This window comes from Ruditapes philippinarum, unplaced genomic scaffold (assembly GCF_026571515.1).
Source record: "Ruditapes philippinarum isolate M1 unplaced genomic scaffold, ASM2657151v2 ctg738_1_1_1_1, whole genome shotgun sequence".
NCBI classification, from domain to species: Eukaryota; Metazoa; Mollusca; class Bivalvia; order Venerida; family Veneridae; genus Ruditapes; species Ruditapes philippinarum.
In genome coordinates this window covers 375,550-395,027 of record NW_026863645.1, presented here as the reverse complement: position 1 = coordinate 395,027, position 19,478 = coordinate 375,550, and the positions used below count along the sequence as shown (strand labels likewise).

The following is a 19,478-nucleotide window of genomic DNA, read 5'->3' as shown; positions in this document are numbered from 1 at the left end:
GTCAGAGACAAAGATAACATGCATAGTTATCTATGTCTCTGCTATAGTATAATTAACGAGGTATATGCTTACTATAAAAGTCTATATAAAAGTGACAGCCATCAGTTGGGCAATTTTTTTTAAGCAAAAGTACATTATTATAATACTTTTGTAGAGTTTTACTAGGCAATAATACATGTCAACTATGCTCTGGGCATTGCAGTTCTCAACAAGAAGATTTAAACATGTTTTTCTACGTAGGTTTTAGTGACATTGGGACAAATTTAAGGCCAATATTGACCCAAAGAAACATTTTTTGAGAGCCCTAAAGTGATGCTACATGCCGAGTATCTAAGTGCTAGTTTTTCCCAAGAAAATTAAGATGTGTTGTCTAACATTATTGGGATAAATTGCGACTTTCCAGCTTTACTAGTGGAGAAAACCCCTCAGTGCATTATTTCTAGCATGAGCAAGCACCCGAGTAAAACCATCAATGTTCCATAACCTAGCTGGATAGCTTCCTCATATTTCTTAAGTCCCTAGTGGGATTCGAACCTACAACATTTAAAAGTGAGAGGCAAGTGGTTTAAAGTCAGTAACCTTAACCCTAAGCCACAGATGTCTTGGGCAGACTACATGTAATTTTAACTCCAGGGACATGATCTCACAATGTAGAAAACCACTACACAAAGTTACATGCCAAATATCTTAGCTCTAAGCAATTTGTTTTAACACACAGACTTTAATGTGACCTCTACACAGAGCCAATTTTGATCCAAGTGGCATGATTTACTTTATTTTTGTAAAGGACCACATGGTGATGCTACATTCCAAATATCTAAGCTGTAGGAATTGTACTGAGGTAAAGGTTTTCAAAAACAAGAGGGCCAAGATGGCCCTAGATCGCTCACCTGACCAACTGAGCTCCTAGACAAGCATCCTGACCAAGTTTGATGACAAATGAGTCAAAAATGTGACCACAAGAGTGTTAACAAGGTTTTTCCATATTTGGGCCTGTGACCTAGTTTTTTACCCCAGATGACCTATATTCCAACCTGACATAGAAATCATCAAAACAAACTTTCAGACCAATTTCCAGGATATTAGGACCAAAACAGTAGCCACTAGAGTGTTTACAAGATTTTTTATTTTTAGCTCCTGTGACCTTGTTATTCATCTAAAATGACCCTCCGAGCAATTACCTAGACAAGCATCCTGACAACGTTTGAAGATGATTGAGACAAAAATGTGACCACTAGAGTGTTTACAAGGCTTTTCCATATTTGGATGGTGTGACCTAGTTTTTGAACCCAAGTGACCCATATTTGAACTTCACCTAGAAATCATCTAAACAAACTTTCAGACCTATTTCCAGGATATTTGGATCAAAACAGAAACCACTAGAGTGTTAACAAGATTTTTCTACTTTTAGCCCCTGTGACCTAGTTTTTCATCTGAGATGACCCATATTTGTACTCATCCAAGCAATTACCTAGAAAAAGCATCCTCAGACAAAGTTTTATGATGATTGAGGCAAAAATGTGACCACTAGCATTAACAAACAAATGTGGACAGACGATATATGACGGACATTCAACAATCGTAAAAGCTCACCCTGAGCTAAAAAGGTTTCATTAAAATTGAAATCATGTTTGTTAATCTTATTCATATGCAAAAACTGTTGAAAACATTAAAAGATGAAAAAAGACCTTTTTCTTTATATAGTTTTTTTTTATTTTTGAAAAAATCCGAGTAATCTACATTTTGAAAACTAAAACAGCGTTTTATACAATTTGTTGCCATAGCAACTACATGTACAATATTCAAACATATTATTATTATTTCAAAATAAAATGTTCCATGTTGTTTTTATACTGCATTTGTGTTATGCTGTACATGTACATTATATTTCTGGATTAATTTTAGATAGGACAATTTGCTTTTTATACTATGACAATCTCAAACTGAACAAGGTATAACACACAAGTTTTATAACTACACCATAACAATAATGATTTTAAGTCAAATCATTTCAATGAAAAATAGGATAACAACAAAAGCTGTTGACATACTCTATTCTCAGTGCTTGATAGTAAAAAAGAGCCTGGATGATGTAAACAGCTATAATTCTGGATAAGGTAGAATTTTTGAAGTTTAAAAAAAGGGCCATAATTCTGTCTAAATCCATGTTAGAAATCGGCCTTGGATAGTGACATCCTTTTATGCTCTTACATAATTGTGTGAAGTTTTAACCAATGCTCTTCGGTAGTTTTGGAGATATCAACTTGCAGAAAAAAATTCTTAACAAAAATGTGACGCCAAAACCTGGGTCAGTAGAATAGCTCTCCCTATAGAGGAGCTAAAAACTATATGTACAAATTTAATCTCATTTTCAGTAGTCAGCCTTTATGAAGTCTACCCAAAGGCAGATCATGCTATTTCAGCCGAGTCGGGGAAATCCAATGATTGCTAGACTGTTCAAATATTCATATACCAGATTGATTTCTATGTAGTCTGAATTGTAGTCTGAATTATAATGGACTTACTCCGGATTTAAGAATTTTTTTTTTTTCCCAGCAAATAACATAGGTACATGTACAAACAAACTTTTACAGTAACAGCTTCTAAAATAAGGGAAACAGGTTGACTAATCTATTGTGACGGTAAAAGTTAGTTGAACCTACAGATTAGCCGGGGAAAAACCCACTTCGTTGAGTTCGGGATAACGTCTTATACTGGTTTAATAACTATCAATTTACTTCTCGCACAATTTTGATTTTTTCAGACTTCAGTCTCCACAGCCTTGTGTGCTATCTTGTGGTGGAGATTTTCTACCTTCTCCAGGTTTTCTTTGGTTGGTACAATACCCAGCTGATCTTGCATTAAAAAGCTATCGTCAATTTCACACCCAAATCTTTGTTGAAATGCCTCCAGAAAGAACATTATTGTTTCATTAACACTGACGTCTTTGTTAAGTTCACGAGATAATGACGTGACATCTTTTCCTATGATACCGCAAGGAACAATGTGCTTGAACCAGTCCAGGTCTGTGTTACAATTTAACGATACACCATGGGTAGTTATATACCGACTTCCATGGATTCCTAAAATATATGAATATTTTCTTGCGTTAATACAACCAAAATTAACCATTTAAACAAATAATAAACGTGAGTGACACAAACATATTATAAATGGTTCAATTTTCTATAGCTAACATTAGGCATATTAATTATATTTTCCACAAATATTTTACTACATTTTTACAAATGAAAAATAAACTTTTTTTTATTGAATGCAGTCACATTAGCCTATGGACACACTAAGCTAATACATTTTGTTACATTTTTGTTTTCCTGACAAGAGCTGACAAAGGACAGCCTACTACTATGGTGGCTGATTTGGTACGCTTTTGTGTGTCTAGTTGGCTTTATCGACCACACGACAAAGTGCAAAACAGCGTTTTGTCACGCTGTCATCTTATTGTCCTGTCTCTAGAGTGGCACGCCAAATGGCACGTTGTCATGCGGCGTGTTGTCGCAATGTCATCCTGTCGCTTGGCTTATAAGCCAATCCTTCAGTTTGAACTGAGCGACAATGTGACATCGTGACAACACGTCGCATAAAGCGCCGTTTGATATGCCACGCTAGAGAAAGGACGACAAGACAACCGTTTGGCGCTCTGTCGCTAGCGCCAACGCGTCGCACAAAAGCGTACCAAATCAGCCACCATACACTACACTATTGTTAGTGCTTGACACTAAGAAAAGGTTCATAACTCTGTTAAAGTTAACTTAGAGTTACCCATCGTGTAAGACAATTACAGAAAATAAGGGGGTGATTACAATAGCTCTCCATATTCTTGAAAGTGGAGCTAAAAATTAATCATCTAATGTCATGACTGTTAAGTTCACTTTTTTTCACAGAATTTTCTTTAAAGTGCCAACTGTTGCGAAATAAAAATTATGATCCTGGCCTTGATCCTTACTGTAGTCCTTTGTAAACACGCATCTATAATAATCAACTTTCAGTTTACATGTAAATGATTATACAGTAATGATCCTGCATACTATTAATATTTTAACATATTTACAGTAATCTGAATTCAATGAAATCATATAACTATCCTGGACAGCATGATTTTATTGTCATTGACATAACCTGTAACATACTGAAACCAAAGTGACTAGCCTTTGAGCAAGATAAGATCAGAGTGACCTGAGGTTGTAACTGTAATTGGTAGCTCAATTGTTTTGTTTGATTTTCAAAATGGACTGTTTCAAATTCAAAGCTGGGCAAGCCTGTTACAAAAGTTCAGTTGCTTCAGGGTTAACCCCTGAAACAATATAGGTCTCTCTTGATATAAAATTACGGTGATGAGGACCTAGGGGACCCTAATGACATCATGACATCAACTTAAGCAAGCTAACGAGTACCCTCATGACATCAAATAAAGCAAGCTAACGAGTACCCTCATGACATCAAATAAAGCAAGCTAATGAGTATCCTCATTACATCAAATAAAGCAAGCTTAAGAGTTCCCTCATGACATCAAATAAAGCAAGCTTAAGAGGACCCTCATGACATCAACTTAAGCAAGCTTAAGAGGACCCCCATGACATCAAATAAAGCAAGCTTAAGAAGACCATCATGACATCAAATAAAGCAAGCTTAAGAGAACCCCCTGACATCAAATAAAGCAAGCTAAAGAGGACCCCCATGACATCAAATAAAGCAAGCTTAAGAGGACCCTCATGACATCAACTTAAGCAAGCTAAAGAGGACCCTCATGACATTAACTTAAGCAAGCTTAAGAGGACCCTCATGACATCAACTTAAGCAAGCTTAAGAGGAACCTCATGACATCAACTAAAGAAAGCTAAGGAGGACCCCCATGACATCAAATAAAGCAAGCTTAAGAGGACCCTCATGACATCAACTTAAGCAAGCTTAAGAGGACCCTCATGACATCAACTTAAGCAAGCTTAAGAGGACCCTCATGACATCAACTAAAGAAAGCCAATAAGGAGGACCCCCATGACATCAACTTAAGCAAGCTAAAGAAGGCCATCATGACATCAAATAAAGCAAGCTAAAGAGGACCCTCATGACATTAAATAAAAATAAATTTTACCCTAATGACAGAAACTTAAGATAAAGAGGACTCTCATGACATACATATAGAAATTCATTGCTAAATGGAATTCAACAAAACATTATATCTGAATTATTTTACACAAATTATTACAATAGGAATAACTGTCATTATAATATCTGATACACAAAACAACACAGTTGCTGTATTTTCTGATACACCCTTGTATTCTACACTCACGTTTGCGCTAGCATTATTACATTTTTGAATCAACTCCCGTATATAACTATAATCTAAGCCAACAACTTACTTGACCAATTCAAGTTTCTGAGCAAAATCCATTAATGACATGATTATTTGGAGGTTGGGTTGTAAGGTTAACCAACACTGCAAATGTTGTATGCATACTGTCAGTTTTACTGATGGAAGAAGAAAGATTGCAAGTGTGCCTCCATGCTTTATTCAAGGCATGTAGGGGCACCTCAGCTTAGTGAGTTAAACAGCATCCACACAATATAATTAATAAGAAAGAATCAAAAGTCTTTAGATGGATTCAAACCAACAGGAGTAAGGGCATTTGATTTGAAGTCAGCTACAATAACCACTTGGCCAGAGGTCCCTTTTTACAAAATCTATTTACCAAAAACGTTTTGTATTGGCATATACAATAATTTCACTTTGATTGTAGGAAGCTTTAAGCTTAATAGACTATATATATAAGTTTTTTATGTTGGGTTTTAAATTACACTTTTTTTGAGTGGCGGCATCACACTTTTTAGCTTTACTGGTGGAGGAAGACCTTAGGTGCTTCTTCATACATTATTTCTGGCACAAACAGGCACCCGTGTCATTAGCAGGAATGGAACCCACATCAGTAAATCTATAAGAGGTAAGTTGTTAGCAGTCAGACCTTCAACACTCAGACATTGGTTCCTAGAACAACCCCTACTAAACAATGAGAGTAAAATCTTTTGTTCAAGGAAGGCACAGTCTGATCAGGATCAATGCTGTTCGCTTACCAACTCTATTACAAGTAGAGAAACTGATAGCGAAAACAGCACGGATCCTGATTAGAATGAGCAGATGCGCAGGCTGGTCTGGATCCATGCTGGTCGCTAACCCACTATGTTGGTTTTGTCAAGACGCGGCTGATATATGTTGTAAAGATTTTGACCTTACCTATAGCACCAATTTTCCTGTCTTGTATCCACACTCCAGTATCCCCAGTTATTGTCGCATTTAAACCATAATGAGCACATGTGTCAACCATTGTTTTCTCAAGATTACAAACATAATCTCGCATACCAAGGTTAAAATGTTTTAAATTCAATATTGGGTATGCAACTAACTGTCCAGGTCCATGGAAAGTAATTAAACCACCACGATTTGTGCGAACAAATTCAGCACCTTTAGATCTTAGCTCTTTTTCATCTTCTTTTGAGTATGATTTGTCCCTAAGTCCCACAGTATACACAGGGTTATGCTCAACTAACAAAATAACATTAAATCCATGTGCTCCTTGCCTTCCAGCAAGTTCGTCCAAATGGTAACGTGCATATCTCATTTGTACATCATATGCACTAACAAATCCCATTCGCTGAAGATTGATCACATGGACCAATCGTCTTGCAGCCAGCATTTTGAATTAACCAATCATATACTTCCTTTGAAAATAATGATCTGAAAACAGATATGATTTAAATAAGAAACTGTCTTTAGTAAACACATACACATGTTTGCCTATAGGAGCAAAAATATGGCCATTCAGAAACTGAAAAATAACAAAGTCTATGAAAGGAGTCCATCACAATTATACCCAAAATAATGACTTGCTAAAAACATTAAAATGGTTAATAAGTGCACTGTTTGCATTCAGTCGGACACATTTTTAAATTTTCCCTAAACATGGCAAATGATTTTGTCCAGATTGAAAGACAGACAAGTACATTCAAGATATTCAGTATGCTAAGTGCCAAGATTTAATTACAAATAGGTTTTCATTTTAACCAGGTAAATCAACATTTATGTTATGATTATGTCATCAAAAGTTATCAATAAAAACATGTATAATACTTTTTTTAAAACTGCATGCTATATTAAAAACATTTATTGCATAAAATCTTCATAAAATGTCCTACAATTTATCACAAAGACAAACATTTTTTTGTTTAAATTTATGATTTCATGTACTATTTATTGCTTAATAAAAAGAGAACAAACATAAATCAAACATTTTTTTAGATACCAATTAATTTTTAATTACTTCCTAATCAAATATACTTTCCTTTATTGAGTCTCCTATGAAGTGACACATGTTATCAACAATACTACGAGATGTTTTACTAACTTAACTAACGTTTTTATTCTCCTACACATTCATATATTAAGGGGGAATGGAGCAGTTAACTGATTAAATTAAATGTTGAGTCTATAACAACAGTCATACTTTAGTTCCTTTCATGTTTGGATGTCTTTTGGTCTTTGGTTTCAACATTTAATTGATAACATTTCTCAATCGTGGTTTGGACATTAGTTTGGTTTGGACAATATATCTTGGCTTGGACATTATTAACTTGGTTTGGACATTAATATCTTGGTATGGACATAAGTATCTTCAGATATGGAAGTATGAAAACAAATATAGCAAAAAATCATAAAAATCTTTAACATGTCAAAAGAAAAGACACCTAAGTACTAATAAAATTGATATAAACTAATTGAAATCCGATCTATTTTTTCACATTCTTTTTCAGTCTTGCTGCATTCTAGTCTAATTTGTCATATACAATAAAAGTCATGGCCAGATTACCGTGTTTTAAATTAAATTAATGCAAATATCAAAATGGAGATTTAATAACAGCAAAGTAAATGTCATGACAAAACTGATGGGCAGTTGGTGATTTGATAACAATGAACTGTGATCAATAAACTGCTAAGTAGCCTAGTGAGACCTCCCCCTTAACATCTATATCTCTTGTCACATTAGAGGTAAGCAAAATCTGTGTCAATATTTCTTTACTGAGACTAATTACAATAAGTCTTATTCAAATTAGATAGCCTGTGACTGATGATACATATATCAGACATAAAAATGAGATACAAGACCTATATTATAGGTTATTCAATCTGGCCTGAAATTAAAATCCAGTTTTACAGGACATTTATATATTCTGAATAATGTATACAGCAATATATCATTAATTTACATATATATTAAATTTATACGCTAAAAAACATAACATATACATTCAACTACTTTCATACTAAATTATTCTGTACAAAATTTCATTAATATTTGGCATTTTATATAGTATTTTAATTAGTTTTTCCAATTTTAAAACAAAAGTAACTTGCAAAATATTAACTTAAAACTAAAACAGGTTTTTTTCCCAGAATTTTGGGAACATGACCCATGAACTTCAGCGATGTTTTGTTAAAAATTGGGGGAAAAAAATGTAAGAATTAAATTTTGCAAAGATTAAATGAATGCAAAGAATCAATGTCTAGGATGGCAAACATTTAAGTACCATAACAATGAAGAAGCCCTTACATTTTGTATTTTCAAAGATATTATAATTTGTTATTCAATATTTTTATTTTGTAACTGTCAATTAGGAATTTTCCCTATGGATTAGGAAAATAATACATGTATACTATTTTTAATTGGGAATATGACCGAATAAAGGCTACGAAATAAGCCAAAAAAAATCCTTGCTATATAATATAATGAATATATAATTATAAGAAGGGTCACAAGAATGCTAAGTAGGCCAATTTGACATTATATTTTTACAAAGTTACGCCCCTTTTGGTGATTTACCTTTTTGGAAAATTATATTTATTAAATTTGATTATCTTTGTAACCAGTCAAGGTATAGTCTTGAAACTTACATCCAGTGTTTTTTTCTCACTTTTTGGGGAAGAGGGTCAGTGCCCATTGGAGGGGGAAAAATGCAACAGGAGGGGGATTTTTATACGGATCTAAAATATTGATGTGTCACATGATAAACTTGTTGGGATACCAGGAGTAGCTCCCCTTACCTATATGAAAAACCTTGCTTAACAGTAAGTCTTACAGGCATAAAATAAAGCATTTTTCAGCAGTTAGTTGCAAAAAAATGATATTCATTGCAGGCAGATTTGGGCTGCCATATTATAGGGGGAAATTTCAGCTTTGAGGGGGGAAAAAAACATACTATTTTGAGGGGGGAATAGGGAGAATTTCGCCGAATATTTTGGTGAAAAAAAACACTGACATCATATATAAAGGGTCATCAAAAAGTTACTATAACAAGTGTAGTAACTCTGTATTGCATTTTGACAGAGTTATGCCCATGTCCTTAAATTTACATTTACTTAAATATAACAGACATCATACCAGATATTTACATGAAACTTTCTAATGTATTTAGTTCATAGGATCCAACAGGATCAACAGGCCTTATTTGACAAAGTTATGCCCCTTTTTTACTTTAATAAAAACTTGTTATGTGCAACAAATACTTTTATCTCTGAAACCAGAAGAAGTATTAACTTGAAACCTTAAAATTGTATATGAAAGGTCACAAGGAAGTTAATCAGGCCAAGTTCTACAACTCTTTAGTGCATTTTGACAAAGTTTACTGAGCTCTGTGAAAGTGTTACTCTGCAGTTAGGTATAGAGGAGATGTTTCTACATGTCTGATATGATTCAACAACATGTAAACTTAAGCAAAATTTACTCAGTTGACTGCATTCACTGACACCCCAATTGATAGATCACAAATATGACCTGAGTTTCCTCTTTCTGTTTTGTCAAATCTGACAATATATCTGTTTCAATTCACCAATTTCTTTGGTTTTTTTGGTTTTGTTGCTTTTCATTTTGAAACTATAGAATTGTTTTTACCAATTCTAAAGTTAGATAAAGATGAAATTATAATAAAAGTAAAACAGTTCTATATCAACTGATGAAAACATATTTGTTGTTGTTACCAATATTTTTTAAACAAGATTGTAAACTTTTGTTATTTTCTGTATTTGTGTCAAGAATAAGATAACTTTTTAAATTATTATTAAATGTTTGTAAAGTTTTTATTGGCTATTGAAACATTGTCAATGATACATATTATAATTAAAGAGTTTTATGTAATCACAACATGTCTACATTATTGAAACTTGTTTTTATTTTTTCTTATTTGAGGGCATACCACTTTAATATAAGATTTAAAAAAACCTCTTAAACTGTTTTTTTTTTTTTTTCATGAAAAAAAAAACAACAACAAAAAACAATCATTACTTTAAACATCAACATAAGCAAAACTAAATGAAAATCAAAGCACTTCAAAATTACCATAAAAAAATAACAATACAAACCAATAATTATCAATATCCTTTCACAAAAACTATCTTGGAGAACAAATACAGCAATCAAAGAATCACTGTCATATTAAGGAACAATCAATAGCTATTAGCTAGTTTAAAGCTGTCAGCAAATGTTAGAAAGAGAACTCTCCTACATGTGGAGGAAATTAAGGTACATTCACCAAAACTTCCTCTAAATCTGTCTTACATCAGGAAATACTGATTTTATCTCAGTAACAAAAGATTTCTATCCAATAATACAAGAGAGGTGTTACTATAAAAATGTGAGTAATAATTAACAAGGCAGATAAACATCATCAAACACATCTCCAACATTGTCCTGCCAAATAAACGCCAAAAGACTGAGACAAACATGAACTGTGCAGAGCGAGGCATAAGTACCAAAGACCGAGATACATTAATTGGTATTTAAGACGAGGGAAACAAAACTTTTGGAGTACAATTTTTAGTAAGAGAGAACAAAAGCACTATGAAATCATCTACCCAAAAATAGTATATTACACTGCCTTTGAATAAGTTACAAAGAGAGAGTAGAAAATAGGACCATATAAGAATGCCAGGGTGGGGGAGGAGATAGAGGTGGGGAAAAGAGGCTGGGGTGGGGGATCAATTTAGATAAAATCACATGATTTCATTAAGCTGGACTTACAAACTAAAGGTCCTTTACTGCAAATGGATCAGAAGATAAGAGCAATTGCTTCCATTTACCATAATTATGTATATGATATTACCTATAATAATTCCCTATGGTAATTTATTTTGATGTAAAGATAAACAAATGAGCAATCAAGTTCTCTACATATCAGTTAAGAAGAAAATTTGTAAAGTACTGTAACAGAGTTATCTATTCGTCAAATTGAGTTTGGTCTATTCTACAACATTGTCCTTAATTAGTTTTGCTCAAGTGTGAAGACATACATAAAGTTATAGCCAATGACAGCAAATATCAAGTTATAGTCAATCATAGCAAAAATCAATCATAGCAAAAATCCAAGTTAAATTCATTAATTTGACCTTCAAGGCAGTGATTTTTTTCCCCAATTTTCAAAACAACCTGTGGCTTTCTGAAGGGGAAAACATAGCGCAATAAATCAGAAATTCCAACAACTGAGAATGGAATTTACCCACACATTTTATAAAATTTTCAGTTTCAATTCAATTTAACATGCATGGTACATAGCTCTATATAGGCCTACACACTGTATAACTAATCAAGGGCCATAACTCTCAGTTAAAGTGTCTGATCGGAACAAGGCGAAGATATGCACATCTCCTCTTGGTATTGAAGGTTCCCATAAAATTTCATTGAATTTAAGCCAGTAGTAGCAGAGGAGTAGCACGGAAACAATTTTTACTCTATATGCATACTGCATAACTAATCAAGTTAAAGTGTCTGACCGGAACGAGGCGACGAAATGCCCATGTCCTCTTGGTATTGAAGGTTCCCATAAAGTTTTGTTGAATTCCAGCCAGTAGTTGCAGAGAAGTAGCGCGGATATACTGCATAACTAATCAAGGGCCATAACTCTTAAAGTGTCTGACAGGAAAAAACTGATGATTTTGGAAATCTCCCCTGGGAATTAAAGGGTTTCCCATAAATTTTTTTGAATTCCAGCCGGGAAAATTTTACAAGGAAGAAGTGTGGAAACAAATTTTTTGCCCAAATTGATAGGGCCATAACAAATCAAGGGCAATAACTCTGGGGTTAAAGGTCTGCCCGGGAAAAACAAAGGGGGATTAAAAATGCCCATCTCCTCTTGGTATTAAAAGGGTTTTTCCCCATAAATTTGTTGAATTTTCCGCCATTTATGGAAAAATAGAAAAGAAAAAATTTTTCCCTCTATATGCTTTACGCAAAAAAACTTTTTAAAGGGGCCCAAAAACTCCAAATTATAAACTCCCAAAAAAAAATACATATTTTAAAACATCAAAAATTTTTTGTTTGATTTTTATTAACATGTATCTTCAATGATTTGAAGTTTTTATTGGGTAAAAAAAATTCTGGGGGGTAACCCCGGGGGGGTTTTAGGGGTTTGGTCCCATGCCCTTTTAAACCGGGTGAAAAATTTGGGCCCAACTTAATTAAGTTTTATCCAAAGGTTCTTGAAATTAAAAGTATGAAGACAATTTTTTCAAGGAATATAAAAAAGGGCCCCAAATTTTTAAAATTTTTAGAACTGGACGGAAATTACAAAAAAATTGGGGGAAACAAAACCCTTAGCAACAGCTTTCAAAAAATTTAAAGCAACAAGAACATTTGCCCCGGTAATAAATTTTACTACATTTAACTTTTTTAAAAAGGTTAAAAAATAAAAAAACCCTATCATATAAGAAAAACCCAAATTAAGGTAAAAAATAAAATTTTTTGGACATTTTCTACTAAAAAACTTTTAAAAAAAGCCATCCCCAGAAAGGCAAAACTTTTAATTCTAAAATTTCAATAGCTCTAATTTTTCGTGAAAATAAAACAACTATGCAAAGAGTTTCAGAAGGACAGTTGATTGCACTGAAATGTACGCAAATAATTATTTTGCACGTGCATCTCTTGCACAATATATAAATTAAGCATTATGCTTTTCAATATTCATAAAATGAATACAATAAATATTGATTAATTTACATTTGCAGATGCATATTCTATCCCTAGCCCTAGAAAAAAATGACACTCGCCTTGTAAGCCTCAATTTTCCAAATATAAACTGATAAATATTCTATATAAACCCTGCATCTGTCACCATTGTTTACACCAATGCATTGTGGTATTTTGATGATCCGCCGTTCTTTTCCGTGTTTTCCCGTCACCGTTACGGAAAATAACGGAATAATCGGAAATTTTCCGTTAAACAAAACCCCGGGGCCCAATTTCAAAAAAAAGCCCAAAAGGGCGGAAGGACAAGAATTTCGAGCGGGAAAACCGAAAGGGGTAAATTTTGTTCCCTAAAATTGGCAGGGAAAATTATTTTGACAAATTAGTATATTAAGCTTTCCCTTTAAAGAAATTTAAAGATAATTGTTTTAAACTAGAAGGGATATAAGGAACTGTCATGAAAAAAAAAACTAAAAAAATTCAATGAAATTATTTGTTTTTTTTTGGGGAAAAATTTTTGGGGCATTTTCAAAACCCGTTTCTTTGGGGAAAAAAAATCTATTTTCCCCAATACTGCATTTTTAAAAACAATACCCAATTTTGTAAATCAGTTTTGGCTTTAAAATTAACAAAAAAGGGGGGAAATTTAAAATTTTAATTTCTTCTTAATTTACCCTTTTTCTTTCAAACTTTTTAAGTTTCCCCTAAGCATTTTCCGTCCCCTTTTCCTTTGGTACAGACCAACTCATCCCCCCAGCCCAATTCACCCTCCCCATTTTTTCCAGACAATTCACCCCAATCAGAAAATTTTTTCACCCCGAATTATTGGAAAAATAAACACCCCCAAAATTCAACCCCCCCCCTTTTGTTTAAAAATTTAATTTAAGAAATTTATCTTAAAAAAGATGAAAAATAAAAAAATTTTGGGTTTTTTTCCTTTATTTAAATTATTTTTAAATAAAAATTTTTTATTATTTTAAAAATTAATTTTTAAAAAATTAAAACTTAAAAATTTTATTTTTACTATGCTTTAATTTTTTTTACATATTATTTACATACAAACAGTAAAAAATACAAATTCACCATAAATTTGTCTTAATTTGTGTTAGTGCTATTGATGTTATTATGAGATGACACATCAAAGATATTTACATGTGATAATCATTTGCTCTTTAATCCCTTTCATTTTGAATATTTTGTTGAAGTGACAATCAAGCAATGGTAAGGTGTGGAGTGCTTCTGATGAAAGAGTGGATGTAGAATAAACAATAGGTTTTTTAGCACTTTAAGATTATGAAAAATTGAATTATTCCTGCAGACAGTTGTACATGTTTGCATTATATATACAATAAAAATATCAAGACTATTAAATAAATGATAGATAATATGTTTATGAAAAGTGTATATATTATGGGCATTTCCCTCAATATAAACTATGTGCTATTTGATTTCATTGAATAAAATTATATTTTTTGTTGTATACATCATGTATACTGTATGTGCTGTTATACAGTTATATTTTGTGAATAAATATGACATAATAAATAAATAAATAAATATACTGACTTTTTGATTTTTTTATAACAATAAACATGATTATCATTTATGAGGGGTGAATTGTCTAACTATTTTGGTGGGTGAGTTGTCTTGATTTTTTGGGGGGTGAATCGTCTGGGGGGTGAGTTGTCTTGTTTCCGTTCAGAATATTATTAAATATTTTTTTATAAAGTTAAACCATGAAATTTATATTCACATGAAATTCAGAAATATTTGACTCTAGAGATAAGTTTCCTTCTAGATACTGGCAACTGGGCAAGCTATAAAATTATCTTTGTTTCCCCTCCTGCGACTCATGCTAGTTTTGGTTCGCCCGTTTCCCCTCCTGCGACTCATGCTAGTTTTGGTTCGCCCGTTTTGGTTTGGTAGGTACCTTGTAGGTCGATAAAATATTCTTTTATCCAAGATAATTTTTTTTTCTATCAAAAGTAATCTTAAACCTTTTTTAAAGAGAATATTTTCAAAGATATATATCGAGGGCTGAACGGAAAAGTGTTGTAAGTCACATTTTTGTCAAAAATCACTTTTTTGCATTTTTGACAATCATTACCCCTAATACATCTGTACAAAAAATATTAGCAACATATTCTCATTATAAGTCACTTTTACATGATTGTTGCAAAAGTGTCGTAACTCTAAGGTATTATTTTACTGAATGGAAAACTGTCGTAACTTGAGTTACATACAGTTTTCCATAATGAAGTTTAATATACATACTGTAAAATTGTAATGGAAAACTGTTGTAACTCAGATTATGTCTTTATCTTGTGCATTTAAAATGCAGTTTTACTATGAGAAATTGCTTAACATGAAAAAAGCATCATCTAATTAGTATTTATATACAATACTTCAATCATTGTCTGATAGCCATGGTTGATTAACATGTATTTGAGGATGTACATGCATTTCAATTAAAATCTTTGTTCTATTTCAAAAATACTAGAGAAATATGTTTTTTTTTACTTACTTGGTATAACGGTTCAATGTTTTCATTGATACAAACTGTGACATGATCAACATGATAATTGAACTATTAAGTTTTTCAAGAATTAAGTACTTGTATATCAAAAACAGGTATATCAAAAACAGACAGCAGCTTCCATAAAAATATGTTCAATGTTTTAACTACATGTATATTCAAACACATTAAAGACCAAATAAATATTTTTCAAATTTCATATTAAATAACAGCTAGGAACCTTTGTAAGATATAACATAACAATGAAATTATTCATTTCAAGATTTAGCTGACAGGGATGTATCATTTTATAAAGTTTAATTTTGAATCATTTACCACAGTAAAACGTATGATAGTTACTGCGTAAGTCTAGATTATTGTACAAATTAAGTTTGGAATAAAACCTTTTATACATTTAAAAAGAGGTTTTAGGAGATAAGTTGCTGTTGTTGCCAAAACAAAAATAGGATCTTTGTCTCCAAGCTTTGATTATGCCTTAAAATATTTGAAATCAATTCAGTTGGTAACTAGCAAGTTCCTAGAAAAAGGTCATACCCAAAATAATTAAATTAAGAATGACAAAACTTAATGTGTTAAATATTATTTTAAATCTATTTCTTACAAAATGTTATGACTATCATATAAATTTATGAAACTCTCATTAAAGTTGCTTTTTCAATATTTCTTATGCCAACATTCAAGAAGTTGGTTTCCTTGTACATATTTTTGAGAAGTTATTAACTTCAGTGGCATCTGACTATATTCTTACATAAAAACTGTGACACAGCAATACATTAAAGGGGAATAAAACATGCATTTAAGGTATTTACCTATAAAAAATATGTGAGCATGCACTGTAATTGCACATTTTTCAATATTCATGATTTAGGAAGCTATTTAAAAATGGATGACTGCAGTATGACCAAATGATGACCATGATATTTTTTTAAAATCAAAACAAAACTGTTCAAAAATGACATGACACACTCACATGTTAAAAGCCTTATAACATCGGTGTCTTAAATTTACAAAAAAAAAAATAAGACAAAACGTAAAACTACAAAGTCAAATATATATTTTTAGCCTCTATCGGTTTACATAAATAAGGATATTGTTGTTTTTGGGCATATGAAAGAAATTATAAAGATATACAAGGAGGCAAATTACTGCCTTCCTAGTGAAACTGTACATATCCTCAATCACTGAAGGGTAATGAAAATTAATGCAGGTCAATGTGCAAGGCACGTAACTAAAGCGTTGACTTTGACTGAATTATATGGAAGAAAAATCATGGTTTGAGTTTTGGGTGTATGATCAATATCGTTGAAGGTATTCATTTGTAACTTGAAACATAACAATAGCAATACTGGTGTTCAGTGCCATTTTGCATCCATAAAAAGTTGCCCTGTACCTCACTTCAGTGTTGTTATATTTTTCTGGTCCTTCGGGATCATAATGACTCCGGCACTTTTAAGTGTTGAAAATTGACTACCACTCAAGCTTATTCAAGGTAATAGGGGGCTCGAGGGATGTTGCAAGTTTTCACTATCCCTCATGTTCAGACTCAATCAAACCAAGTCTGCAATTTTCAAGTAATTTTCCTGGTTTTTAATGCTTCTGAGGGAATACCTTCTCTTCAGATATTTATATATCACAACAGCAGGTGTCAAGTGCCATTTGGCAGCCATAAAAAATTGCCCTGTGCTCACTTAAGTGTTGTTATAGTAATATTTTTCTGGTCCCTCAACATCATTACTTCTGGCACTTTTAATTGCTTAAAATTGAGTACTGCTCAAGTCGGTGCTGGGGGCATGAGGAATGTTGCACTTTTTCATTATCTCCCATGTAAAGACTCAATCAAACCGAGTCTGCAATGTTCAAGCTAGTATTTTGCTGGTTTTAATGTTTCCAAGGGATTACTTTTTTCCCAGATATTGAAAAAGTGTCATTAGAATAATAGTAGTAGGTCACTCCCTGGACAAATAACTAAAGCATGGATTTTGAATGAATAATACCCCTTTGTGAACTTACAATGTTTCTGTTTAAGTTTGTGTGTGTTCAAGCACAGAATGTATTCATTTCAATCTTCATGGAAATTTGTTCAGGATTATTATTGTAGGTCACTCAGTCCAAAACCTTGGCTCTAGTATGGATGGTAACTGAACATTACTGTTCCCCTCTGTGAAATGAGGACCTTTTAGGTTGACGTTTTGAGTGCAGGTTCTGTATTCACAATAACTGAAGTTTTTATTTGAACCTTCTCATGTCTTCATGGTCTTAATTGTATTACTATTTCAATCGGCAAGATCCATAACTCTAACATGGATTTCTACTGAATTATTAGCCTTTCTTGATTGAGAACATTTTTGCAGGGACCTTAATGTTTTGCTATCAAGCAATGACAAAGTCAAGGCAGCAGTGCAAGTGACAGTTCAATAAAGGCTTTAAAGAACTTTTTTCTTTCAAAATGGTAACGTCAAATCTTAAGATCTGTTTTCCATATTAATACCAAAATTTTAATAAACATTTGTGCAATATCTGCCTCTTTAACATGTGTTTATTATGACAAAGTACAGTTGGTATGATTATTCTAAGAATATGTTCAAGTGAAATAAACTGTTAGAATTCATTAAAACCATACATACAATACAACAACAACATTACATAGACCTAAGATCGGAATCAAATATATGAAGAAAATAAAATTATATTTGCTAAACTCACACTAATCTTTGTCCCCATTATTCTTTTTCTTAATTTAATAATGCCCAATTTTCAAATGTGTATTGAATAAAATGAAAACATTAAGTTTTTGTCACATTAAATCATAAAAAGGTGTCACCATCAATTGTTAAGCAGTAAAAAACATGGAAAACTGTACCTATGTCAAGAGTTACGACACTTTTCCATTAACATCAGTATGAGTTTTTCATATGTTTAAGATGTAAAACTGTCGTAAGTCAAAAGTTCATCAATATTATCATATGTATACATTTTTTCCAGATATCAGGTATTAATTTAGTAAAATAAGAATATTAAATGCCTATTTGTGACTTTAAAACTAACAAAAAGTTTTTCAGGTAGTAATACAATAATTTTTTGCTTCTCCTGTAAAATTGTGTAAATGTGACTTACGACAGTTTTCCGTTCAGCCCTCGATATATAATATATAAATTTTTAGGGGGAATGTAGCCAAATTTAAATTTTGGCACCAAATTGATGAATCTGGTTATCTGTCTGGATACTGCCAACCCCTCTTACGAGTGTTATAGGCAGGAATTAAGTGCCTGAAACAAAGCTCTGATAAATCTTGTGCAGGGATTTTTTTGGCTTATTTTATAGCAGTTATTGGGTCATATTCTCATTGAAAATAGTATATTATTTTCCCAATCCACATTAAAAAATTTCCAATTGAAAGTTACAAAATAAAAATTTTGAATAAAAATTCTAAAATCTTTGCAAATAAGGGCTTCTTCACTGTAATAGTGCTTAAATTTTTGAAGATGCCATCATAGATAGTAATTGTTTGCATCCATTTAATCACTGCAAAATTTCAGTCATGTATTTTTTCCCAATTTTTAACAAAACACCGCTGAAATTCCCAATTTCAATATTATTAAATATTTTTTTATAAAGTTAAACCATGAAATTTATGAAAAAATGCCTGTTGTGATACTAGGGCACTCAAATATAAATGATGTAGAGATTTAGAATTTAGATGCTTATTACAGTCCTAGTCATGCTATGAAAACAATGAAGTGAAAGGCTTTGAATTTTGTGAGGGATATTTGTGTGAATTTCCTCAATACTTGTTACTTGAATAAAACAAGTAAATCAAATCATACACTCGATGCAAGTGAATGCTAAAAGCTTAGTTTTATGATATACAAATTCTAATTTTTGGTATGGTCAAGATGTAACTGTAACTAAGTAACTTG

At 32.2% G+C, this 19,478-nt stretch overlaps 1 protein-coding gene across 2 annotated transcripts; it reads right to left on the bottom strand.

Annotated features, from left to right (window-relative positions):
• Nucleotides 1-1,689: 1,689 nt before the first annotated feature.
• LOC132722807 (putative lipoyltransferase 2, mitochondrial) lies at nucleotides 1,690-13,241 on the bottom strand. 2 transcript variants are annotated; one of them, XM_060707379.1, is made up of 3 exons: nucleotides 13,109-13,241; nucleotides 6,254-6,754; nucleotides 1,690-3,083 (listed from the first exon to the last, which is right to left on the bottom strand). In XM_060707379.1, exons 2-3 carry the CDS (start codon nucleotides 6,711-6,713, stop codon nucleotides 2,761-2,763), a joined length of 783 nt encoding a protein of 260 aa, XP_060563362.1. In that variant the 5' UTR covers nucleotides 6,714-6,754; nucleotides 13,109-13,241; the 3' UTR covers nucleotides 1,690-2,760. The 2 variants fall into 2 exon arrangements, with proteins under 2 accessions (XP_060563362.1, XP_060563363.1); XM_060707380.1 differs by having other exon boundaries at nucleotides 13,059-13,167.
• Between the last annotated feature and the right edge of the window lie 6,237 nt (nucleotides 13,242-19,478).